This window comes from Lepus europaeus, chromosome 5, assembly GCF_033115175.1.
Source record: "Lepus europaeus isolate LE1 chromosome 5, mLepTim1.pri, whole genome shotgun sequence".
Classification (NCBI taxonomy): domain Eukaryota; kingdom Metazoa; phylum Chordata; class Mammalia; order Lagomorpha; family Leporidae; genus Lepus; species Lepus europaeus.
Window position 1 is genome coordinate 42832937 of NC_084831.1, and position 12175 is coordinate 42845111.

The 12175-nt window shown below is 40.3% G+C and overlaps 1 protein-coding gene across 2 annotated transcripts in view; it reads right to left on the reverse strand.

Annotated features, from left to right (window-relative positions):
- EPS15 (epidermal growth factor receptor pathway substrate 15) overlaps positions 1-12175 on the reverse strand; it is a 172563-nt gene that overhangs the window by 41399 nt on the left and 118989 nt on the right. For both annotated transcript variants that reach the window (XM_062191306.1, XM_062191305.1), the window contains exons 14-18: positions 8735-8896; positions 8145-8342; positions 3000-3203; positions 330-446; positions 9-99 (exon numbers count right to left, since the gene is read on the reverse strand). In XM_062191306.1, the coding sequence (XP_062047290.1) occupies positions 9-99; positions 330-446; positions 3000-3203; positions 8145-8342; positions 8735-8896 (772 nt within the window). The remainder of the gene's footprint in view (positions 1-8; positions 100-329; positions 447-2999; positions 3204-8144; positions 8343-8734; positions 8897-12175) is intronic.

The following is a 12175-nucleotide window of genomic DNA, read 5'->3' on the forward strand; positions in this document are numbered from 1 at the left end:
ATACTTACTGCCAACAAAAGGATCAGACTGGAAAAAATCTAAGTTTGTATCTGCAACTGGATCTGTCAGTGAACTTGATTCTGCATTAAATGGATCCTCCTAAAAATAATTTTAAAATAAAACATTTTTATGAATCAAAGTGTTAAAACATTTTTAAGTAAAATAATTCATATTCATATCATACACACACTTTGAGAAAGCAACAAATATTTCTGTTGTCATAAAGAACATAATGACACATTTTTTTCCTCCTTTTCTCAGCCTAAACAGTGTATAATTCATGTAGGGCAACCAGCGACAAGAACATTTAAACATAAAATTATTTTTACCTCTTTTGAATGCCTCTCATTGTCAAATTCAGGACAAACTTTCTCAGTAACAGCCGCAGCCACCACTTCGTTTTCATCAGTCATAACTGAAGGTGGTATTTCAGGACTACTTCTTGCCTACAAAACATTCATGGACTAACAACATCCTTTTATATTTGACAGAGGAAACTGACAAAACTGACAGAGACTAACAATGATGATTTAAAAAGATGAGCAGAACATATTTATCAAATGATTTCTTCTGCTGTAATCTTCCTTAGGAAAATGTTGTCATAAAGTATCAACATCCCTCAGGCCAGAAACCTTCAGGTCATCTTCAACCACCTCCCTTGTGACATTATGAAATATGTATTTGCTTTTGGTCCCCGTTTCCTGGCATACAGCTTCTAAAAACCCCATGGACTCTCTGAAATGATAAATGTTTTTTTGTATGCTAATGATTTACTGACAGATGGCAGTCCCAAGAAGCTGCAGGATGGGCTGGTCACTGGGAACACCAAAGCAGGATTAGAGGTTTGAGATACTCAGTCCCAACCCCCAACCTCTGAGAGAGGGGCTGAAGGTCCAGCTGATCACCAATAGCCAATGATGTAATTTCCATGTAATGACGCTTCCATAAAAAACCCAAATGGACATGGTTCTGGGAACTTCAAAAGAGCTGAGCACTGGGAAGTTCCTCGAGGGTGGCATGTCTGGAGACAGCATGGAAGCTGTGTGCCCCTTCCCACACACTCTTGCCCTATACATGTCTTGATCTGTATTCTTTGTGGTATCTTTTATGAAGGATTGGTAAACATGTTTCCCTGAATTATGTGTGCTGCTCACACAAATTAATCAAAGCAAAGGACGAAGCTGTGGGACTCCCGATTTATAGCCATCTAGGGTTCCAACATGGGCTTAGAACTGAATCAAACTAGGGAACATCAGCTGATGTCTCCTGCAGAACTGCTATTTGCTTGCTTGTGGGGAGAAATCTGCACAGCTTTTGCTGTCCCAGAAGTCTACCGTATTGTGTGTATGAAAAGAGAGGGAAGAACTTTGCTTTTCTGATAGTCATCTCCCAGCTAGAATAAGACTCCAAGTCTTGCTCAGTCTGCTTACCTCTTTCTCAAACTCTTCTCTTCCTCTCCATCCTCACTGTCACCATCATTCATTTATAATACTCTGGTTCAGCTTATTACAGTAACCTTTCAACTGTATTCCTGCCTCCAATGTATATCCTTTCAATTGTCCTCATAGATACCAAAGCAATAAAACCTTCAGTCTGAATCTTACCATGATTTTTTTAGTTTAAAGTTCTTCAATGGCTCCCATTGCTTTCTTGACTTAGGTTGGTAAGTAAAAAGCTGAAAAAATGGCAAGGGCAATTTCCCTTTCATACTACATTATGTGTTTGAAGAATAACCTAGTAACCTGCCTTTTGTGTTTAAAAGAATATTGCATAATGTATCTATGACAGCACTATCTAAATAAAAATCAAGTCTAAATTTTCTACTCTTAATACTTCTCAAACTTCTCTTTGTCTCGTTGCTTGCATTACTGCTTAAATTGAGGCCAAAACAGCTCTCAAATAAGCTATCCCTATAGTCTCCTAACATAGCTCTGTGTGTATAGCCCCATTCTCCAATCTATCCTTCCCATTTCCAGAAGGTAAATTTAATCACATCACTTCATTCTTCAACTTATTCAAAGGCTACTCACTGTAGTTAGACAAAAGTCCCCAACACATCAAGATGAATCTTGATCTCTTATCCTCTGGCCCTTTCTTACCTGAAGGTAGTCATTTTTATCCAAGCATACATCATTATCATCCATGGAATTTGTTTTTAAAAAAATCTATGTATGTGCCTGGCTTGGATCCTAGAAACTGTACTGCAGCAAATATGAGGTGGGACACATACTTGCGCATGTTGATAAAAGCACCAGATGTGATGCAGATGGCCAGGAGGAGGAAGCCTCAGCTCTTAGCAATACTCTCCCAACCATCACAATGTATCTGTGAGAACGTTTCATGGTTCTGCGCAGTATGTCTTCTCCCACCCTGAATCTATACTACTACTATTTTCTCTGCCAGAAATATACCATGCTCTTCTTTGCCTAACCCAACTCCTTTTCAACCTGCCAAAGTTCATTTGCAAAGCTTTCCCCACAAAATTTTTCTTCAGCTCCCTTCAACCTGTCCTAGCTAAATATATTGTGCTTTCTTTATCATGACCCCTTAACACTATATTACTATCTAACACTATGTTACTGTTAGCTGCTTGAAACAAAGACAAAAGGTATTTCATCTTTGTGGCTCTCACATACAATATAGCAATTTTGTACATAGCTGGAGTTCACTAAATAATTATTTATATCCTAACATTATGAAATAAAGAATTAGCTCCAGTTTTAGGTAAGGGTACTTAAAAACTTAAAAAGGTTTATGTACAGAAATACTGTTTTAAAATGTGCTCTAATCAAAATAAATCAGTTAAAATTATTTTTACATTACTTAAAAATGTTAGAATTTTTCTATCAGGATCCACTCTGCCTCTAAAAAGAAACTAACTGTACTTAGATGAGGCAAGGACACATATTCATATTAGGTACAATGCCAACAACACTTGGATCTGTATTAATCTTTTTCTCTGAAGCTGAATATGAAGGATGTGGAATTATTAGACTCACTGGAGACTCCTGGTGTATGGGCTCAGATTCCAGGGTGCTCTGGCATTCAGCATGTTCATTAAGGTTGGCTGTTTCACTGCTGCTGGTGCTGAGGCTGCAGTAATCTGTAGTGCCATTTACAAGAACGCTGTTTGGGCTACTGCACCAATTTAATTGATTATTATGATTTTCAACATCTTTCATTTCCATTAGTTTCATTTGCATCTGTCAGCACAAAGTAGAAACACAGTAGAATTTATTACTAGAAAGACATGCAATGTAAAAACAGTTACCAATCTGGATTCGGTCGAGGATAAATTTGTTTCTTTTAAGGAGAATCCTCTGGGAGTACAGCATGACTTAGAAGTTTTTGTTTTATTTTGTCTTTAAATTGATGTATTTGAAAGAGAGAGAGAGAGACAGAGAGTGAGCTCCATCTACTGGTTCACTCTCCAAGTGCTTGCAACAATCCAGACTTGAGCTGAAGCTGGTAGTGGGAACAAAATCCAAGTCCCCCATATGGGTAGCAGAAAATGAATTATTCAGCCATCAGTGCTGCCTCCCAAGGTCTGTATTAGCAGGAAGTGGAGCTATGTATTAATACCCAGGCACTCCAATATGGGACTAAGGTGTCTTAACCACTAGGCCAAATGCTCACCCTAAGGAAAGACTTTAGTACCTTCTCCCAGTACGTTCTCCTCTTGAAATTCCAGTATACATGGGTTTGCTCTAGCACATCTTTTGAAATTTCTAAGAATTCTGACTAAAATATCTGCAGATTGGCAATGCTTTAGGGTATAATTAGAAAAAGATGAGCCAAGGTATTGGGGGAAAAGATAGCAAAATAACAAAGAGGAAATTTTGTGATGGAACTTTGATAGGTAAAGAAGTTCAGGGAGTCCTTGAAGCTTTGAACCACTCACATTCTTGTTGGGAATGAGGGTAGTGAAGACAAAAGAAAACTAAGCTAGTGCCCTCATACTCTGGCACTATCTATTAGTGGGTTAGAGCCCTAGAAAGTATTCTCGAGATCTAAGCTATTCCGTACACATTAAATAAAGCTTGCTCAAAGTTTTATTTTGATCCCATCATCCAAGTGAATTTATACTTCTAAAACAACAGTGAGACAGAGAAGGCAGAATTCAACAAATTACATTTAAAAAGCAAAATGTTGGGGCTGGTGTTATGGTTTAATGGGTAAAGCCACTGCCTACGATGCTGGCATCTTTTATGGATGCTGGTTTGTGTCACGGCTGCTCCACTTCTCATCCAGCTTCCAGCTAATGGCCTGGGAAAAGCAGCAGAAGATATCCCAAGAGCTGGGCCTCTGTCACCTGCATGGGAGACCCAGATGAAGCTCATGGCTTTGGCCTGGCCCAGCCCTGGCTGTTGGAGTCATTTTGGAAGTGAAGTAGCAGATGGAAGATCTCTTTGTGTCTCTCCCTCCAACTTTGACTTTCAAATAAATAAAGAAATCTTTTTTTTAAGCAAACTGTTCTAATAGCTAAGTGTGTGACAACAAACCATAGTGATGCCATATTGATTCTTACTGTCTCAGAAGCAAGCTGACCCCCTATCAGCCTAACAGGCACCATTCTTCAGCAATAAAATTTGAATGCAAACATGAGCCTTTCTGATCAGGCCAGTAAGATGCCTATGGGCTCTTTTTGAAGGACAGTAAAAGAATGCTGCAACACAAGTCCCAACTCTCAACACCCTTATGACTTGTAAAAGTATAAAACCTTGCCTCCTCTACTATTCTGCATAGAATAAGCATTGCTACAGCTATGCCCAAGACTACCTGCCACCCCAGACTGGAATACTATATGCAAGCTGCCTTAATAAAACTCTTACATTCTTTATGGAGCATCATTCTTCATTTTTCAATCTCAGAATTCCTGCTCAGCTCAGGGGGCATTAAAAAAAAAAAAAACAAAAAACAAAAAACAAAACAACAACAACAACAAACCACCTCTACCCCACCAACACTATACTCAGGCAATTGGTGAGTCATCCAGGAGATTAGGATGGGTAAAGGTATCTGTGCAGGAACAGTCACAGGTTGGCTAACTACCTCAAGGTGGGGAGACTATGTGTGTGGAAAGAGGCTCTGAGAATGGCACTGGGTTTGAAAAACTGTTTGCTGAAAGTTTCCTGACTGTTGTAGAGAAAGGTGTTCTGTCATTGCTTCAGTGGGATGGTTTTGTTATAGGCTGATCTGAACAGGCTGCTGAGGTGAAGGTAAAGCCAGTGAGGAGATCACGTAGAGGGCAAGGTCACAGTTTCTAGGGGTAATCCCAGGTTGTTTAAACTAAAGCTGCTTGAAAATAAAAAAGGTAAAACCATCATGACCACTGAGGCATGGTATGCCCTAAATGTCAGCATAGTTAGCAAATTCCAAGCAAAGACAGAGCTGAAGAAAGTGTACAAGTCATTGGCATTAGAATGTGGTATTAAGACATGTTCCAGCAATACTAACCAAGTAACATGTAAGCTCCAAAAACAGGAAGAATGTTTAAGGGTTATACCTTATATAAAGTTGTACAGATGCAGGAAAAACATATGCTCAGTCCCCACATCCAAGTCCTAACAGCATAGGAAGTGACTTCTCTGGTTGAGCAATGAACTACAAATTACTCACTTTAAATGCTAGAGCAGTTATTCAAACTAAGGTTTAGCTGCTAAAAAGCCTGTTGCTACTTTCTCTCCTAATGATGACAGAAAGGAGATTCCAACAAGCCAAAAGACTACATATATACTGAGCTGACAGATCTGATCAGCCACTTCAAATGATAAAGCAGGAAAAAGCATTCATATGTATGAGTGCTACAGCTTTGAGAAGCTAGAGGTGACGAGATTATGCTGACCAACATCCTCCACAGAAAATACAGACAAGTAGCCTAATGCTGTTCCCCCTAAGAAGCAATCAAGAGCACCCTGCTAAGCTCAGGGGCCCTCCTAGATAGCTCAAAACAGAAACTCCAGAAATCAATCCATGCATCTACAACAACCAACTTATTTTTGACAAAGGAGCTAAAATCAATACCTGGAGCAAGGACAGTCTCTTCAACAAATGGTGCTAGGCAAACTAGATCACCGCATGCAGAAGTATGAAACTAGACCTCTACCTTTTTTCTTTCTGAAAGATTTATTTGATAGTCAGAGTTACACAGAGAGAGGAGAGGCAGAGAGAGAGAGAGAAAGAGAGAGAGAGAGGTCCTCCATCCGATGATTCACTCCCCAAATGGCCGCAATGGCCGGAACTATGCCGATCTGAAGCCAGGAGCCAGAAGCTTCTTCCTGGTCTCCCATGTGGGCACAGGAGCCCAAGGACCTGGGCCATCTTCCACAGCTTTTCCAGGCCATAGCAAAGAGCTGGGTTGGAAGTGGAGCAGCCGGGACTAGAACCAGCACCCATATGGGATGCCGGCGCTTCAGGCCAAGGTGTTAACCCACTGGCCCTGACCTCTACCTTACACCTTACAAAAAAATCCACTCAAAATTGATCAAAGACCTCAATCTATGACCCAATATCATCAAATTACTAGAGAACATTGGGAAAACTTTGCAAGACATTGGTATAGGCAAAGACTTCTTGGAAAATACTCCAGAAGCACAGACAATCAAAGCCAAAATTGACAAATGGGATCACATCAAACTAAGAAGCTTCTGCAGTGCAAAAGAAACACTCAGCAAACGGAAGAGGCAACTGACAGAATGGGAGAAAACATCTGCAAACTACACAAGTGATAAAGAGTTAACATCCAGAATCTATAAAGAACTCAAGAAATTCAGCAACAACAAAACAAACAATCCAGTTGAGAAATGAACAGTGGACTTGAACAGTAAATTTTCTTTTCTCTTTTTTAAAGATTTATTTCTATTTATTTGAAAGAGAAAGGTAGAGATAGAGACAGAGACAGAGACAGAGAGAGCAAGCGAGTGAAGTGAGCGAGCGAGGTGTGTCTTCCACCTGTTGGTTCACTCTCCAAATGGCTGCAACGGCCAGAAATGAGCTGAACAGAAGCCAGGAGCTTCTTCTGGGTCTCCCATTTGGCCTCCCTAAGGCCATCTTCTACTGCTTTTCCAGGCACATTCACAGGGCGCTGGATTGGAAGTAGAGCAGCCAGGACTCCAATGGGCGCCCATATGGGATGCTGGTGCAGCAGGCTGGGACTTTAACCTGCTGCATCACAGTGTCAGCCCCAAACAGGCATTTTTCAAAAGAGAAAATTCAAATGGACAATAGACACATGAAAAAATGCTCAGGATCTCTAACCATCATGGAAATGCAAATCAAAACCAGAATGAGCTTTTATTTTATCCCGATTAGAATAGTTCTCATAAAAAAATCAACAAACAACAAATGTTGATGAGGATGTGGGGAAAAGGGTACCCTAATCCACTGTTGGTGGGAATGCAAACTGGTCCAGCCACAATGGAAGACAGTATGGAGATACCTCAGAAATCTGAATACAGATCTACCATATGATAAAGCCATCCCACTCATGGGAATTTACCCAAACCAAAAGAAAATCAGCATATAAAAGAGTTAATCTGTACTCTCTCTATTCATTGCACCTCAATTCACAATAGCTAAGATATGGAATCAGCCCAGATGTCCATCAACTGATGACCAGAGAAAGAAATTCTAGTGTATACATGGAGTACTACTCAGCTGTTTAAAAAAAAAAAATCTTTTGCAACATGTAACAATGTAACAAGTGACAAGAAACCTGTTCATAGAAAACAACTGAAAAATTGGGTCTGGTGTTGTAGCACAGCAGGTTAAGCCACTGTAATGTTGGCATCCCATATGGACACTGGTTCAAGTCCTGGCTGCTCCACTTCCAATCCTGCTCTCTCTAATGTGCCTGGGGAAGCAGTGGAAGATGGCCATATATCTGGGTCTCTGCCACCCATGTGGAAGACTGAGTGGAGTTCTGGGCTGCTGGTTTTGGCTTGGCTCAGCTCCTGACATTGGGACCATTTGGGGAGTAAACCAGTGGATGGAAGATCTCAATCTCTCTAATTCTCTCTGCCTTTCAAATAAGTAAAGAAATCTTAAAAAGAAAAAAGAAAACCATAGAAAATTTAATAAATTGGGCAATCAGACAATATTTTGAGGTTTCATTTAAGCGTATTTCTGGCATCACAAAGACTTACTGCATTGATCTCCTGTTGTGAATCTTGCAGGTGCTGCTGAAGGGGTTCCAGCTGGGCTTTCCCTGACTCCACACTCTCCTCTAGTTCTGCTGTTTCTTGCTGGAGGCGGCTTAGCTCTTCTCTAGCTTTGGCCAGTTCTTCTTCATAAGTAGAGATCTGTGATTCCTGACTAGTTAATTCAGCTTTCAGAGATGAGATCTAAGTATGGAGAGGTGAATGAGAAGAAAGGGGGATTAAAAGAAGAAATGTCATTAAAATGTTCCATAATGCAATGCATGTATTTGTTTAGTTTATTATTTTGGTGAGTTTTGGTAGAGAAGGATAATTGGAGGTGGGATAGAGAAGAGTTGAAGGCACAGATCCCACACTTCAAATCCAAACATGGGAAAACAGTACATGAAGTGCCTTTCTAGTTTCACTAAAGAGGGTCTATAATTTCTGAATAGATCTTGCTCAGACTCCCTCAGTGAGGGAATCAGTGCCCAACTGTTGACTATCTTGCCAAAACAAGAACAGCAACAACAAAAAATAGACCATGTGTTCAGATCAGAGGCAACTAAGGTATAGATTTAGGCAGCAGCAGATTTTACCAGCTGGGCTTCCTCAGCACATTTCTTTCTGACTTCTTTGAGTTGCTCCTCCAGTTGGGCTTTCTGCTCATCCAGTTCATCGAGAAGTTCCTGCACTTGCTGTTTCTGGGCCTGTAGTTTTTGTAGATTAGTATTTTCCCTTTGAACTTCATCTTGAAGATCCTTAAATATAAGAAAATCAGATTGCTCTGAAAGACCCTGAACTAGAATTCATCCTCTTATCTCAGGAAGACTTCTGGTAGCCTTCCAGTGATTCCTGCAAAGCAGCACCCTGGAGGCAGAAAGCATGACTCAAAGGGTCAGTTCCCTCTCCCCACATGAGAGAACCAAATTGAGGTCATTCCTCCTGACTCTGGCCTAGCCCAGCCCTGGCTGGTTGGTGCAGGATTTCCTGTAGAAGAAGATAGTCACAAAAAACTGAAACAACATTGAAAAGGAAAAGGAAAAAATCACACCATAAATTTACAAAGGATGGGCCGGTGCTGAGGCTCACTAGGCTAATCCTCCACCTGCGGCACCGGCACACCGGGTTCTAGTCCCGGTTGGGGCACCGGATTCTGTCCCAGTTGCTCCTCTTCCAGTCCAGCTCTCTGCTGTGGCCCGGGAGAGGAGTGGAGGATGGCCCAGGTCCTTGGGCCCCGTACCCGTATGGAAGACCAGGAGGAAGCACCTGGCTCCTGGCTTCGGATAGGCGCAGCGCGCCGGCTGTAGCAGCCATTTGGGGGGTGAACCAACAGAAGGAAGACCTTTCACTCTGTCCCTCTCTCTAATTCTGCCTGTCAAAAAAAGAAAATTTACAAATGATGAAATGTAGATTCCTAATCTATCATTTGAACAGAATCCTTACCCTGACTTCAACCAGGAAAGAACTGGACAATCAAGTCTGCTGTCATTTATGTGTGATTGATGACTGGCTCCAAAATAAAACAGTCAGACTACCAGCCAGAGATACAGAATATTTGCTGCTGGAAAATTTGATGAGCTCCCTGTCCAAGAACCCACAGTTGTAAACTTTCAGGATACCCCAGCACAGTCTCATAACTATGCCATTGCACAGACCTCATTTTGTGCTCAGGGCCTCTGCCTGGTAGAGTTGTCTACTCTGCTCTGGAGACACAGAAAGTTCTCTGTGAACACTATGGATTTTGTGACTCTGATTCTAGATACTCAACAGGAATCATACTGTACTTTGGAGAATCAAGGTAACACAGGTGGTAGCCATTCTCCCAGCAAAGGGACCAGCAATATTTGTTCATCCTTTTTCATCTGTGCAGTATTTTGAGAGTGACAGGTCTGAGACAAGAGAAATCCAGCCTTCCTGGCCTTTCCTTGCACACAATGTTCCTAGCGCCCAGGGAAAGAGGCAGCAGCAGGAGGAGCAGAAGACTCATTTTCATTACCCACTGTATTAAGGACAAGAGTAGAATGGTGGGGGAAGTAATTTTCCACAGCCACAACAATCTCAGAATTACCAAGAGGCACTGCCATTCCTTGATTAGCTTCTAAAACAGCCAACTCATAAGGATTTATGGCTCCAGGTACCCTCCTTCTGTCACAGGAGCAGGGTGTAGGTTGTCAAAGTAATGGAGAGTCCATATTCTCTCAGGTGCCACAAACACCACTCCAAACACTCAGGTCTCCAACAATGCTTCATGAGCAAAATATGCAGCAAGGAGTAGCAGAGAAACCTGGCTATGAAACCCAGCACACCTTTGGAATAAGGAATCTAGCAATGTCTACTGCTGAGACTCAGAATTGTGGCTAGGAAACAGGATTAGACTTTTAAGAGCAATGTACAAGTCATGCCATGGAAAATGAAGGCAAAAGACTCTCCTTGTCAATTTCTGCCCAAAAAGTGCTTTTGATTCCCAATTCAATTTCTTTATGTTCTCCCTCTATATAGATTTTTAGGTTTTCAGTGCTTTGTTTCAGGATTGACAAAATCATGCTTTTCTCCATAACCTGTTTAAGTGGTGATATAAATAGATTTTTCTTATATTAAAGAACAGCATGTTCTTCAAATGGCCCAACTAGCTCATTGTATATTTTCACTTTATGTATTGCTGGGTTCAGGTTGCTAATGTATTATATAAAATGTCTGCATTTATATTTCTGAAGGATATGTTGCACTCAGGTTTTTACTGGTGGTATATCTAGGGTGTTGTATCATGTTAAGCTATCCTTATTATGAGTCAGTTGTGCTACTTCTGTTACTATCTTCTAAAATTTGTATAAAATTGCATTGATTCCTTCATTAAATATTTGAATTTTCAAAAAAAAATTAACATATTTAGTCTCTTTGGGGACAAAGGGGGGTGTTAACAATCTGTCAAGCCTAGCTTAAGGGAAAATAGTCTTGTCTTAGTGTTGGTGGACTAGATTACACATAGCTTTAAACACAATCTTCACTTGAGAATTTCTTTGCTAAACTCTAGACTTTGACCCCCAAGTGCTAAAGTCTGTCTGTGGATGCCTGATGGGCTTCTCAAACATGTGGAAAACAACTCCTGGCATTTCTACCTCAATTTGTTTTAATCTCAATCTTTCCTCTTTCTGTCAAATAAATGGCATCTTCTTTTTCTTTCCATGTGGCAAATTTTAAATGAATCTCTGAGTCACACCAAATGTAAAACTGAACTCCAGGTATATTACAGTCTTGAATGTGAAAGAGAAAACTTTAAAATGTGTAAAATAAAATATAGATCTCAGTAAAAAAAGAGATTTTTTCAAATAAAAGATGAACCATTTTGAAAATGCTATATTTATCTGTGTATTTAATGATAAGAGCTATAGAAACTGAATACATTTTTATATAATGGAAACTTGAGAGAGAGATGAAAACAATGCCAATGTCATTAATGCATGAAATATAGCAGTTAAAATGGCCTGATTTACATATTGTTTGACAACTGGTGTTCCTCTTCTGACCTACAGGAAAATCACTTGATTCTGGTACATTACTATATGACTGGTGATGCAGCACAGAGAGGCTAATTCACTTCATATAAAGGATTCCTTAGGAAAAATGGAGCTTAATTCTCTCCAGGAACCACAGGTGAGAAAGCAGAAGGGATTCAAATTCCAAGGTACACGTTGGCAGACGGTGGATAGAGATCTCAGAGTGGGTGAAATAAAACTGTGAGCACAAATTTATAATCTTTTTTATTACATGTTACCCAAAGTTCCCAATAATCATTTACCAGAATAAGAATCTAAGAATAATGGAAGAAAAACATATTATAAGAAGTCTTTGAATTATTGTATGTGTAACAAGACAGCACCATCATCATAATAGCAAATATTTAAAATGGTACCTACAATCAATGGCCATACCACCCTGAATGCACCTGAACTTATATAAAATGGTACCTACAAAAGTAAAGAACTAGTCCATATCAACTCATTTATAAGCCACATGACAGATCTACGAGGTAGGTACTA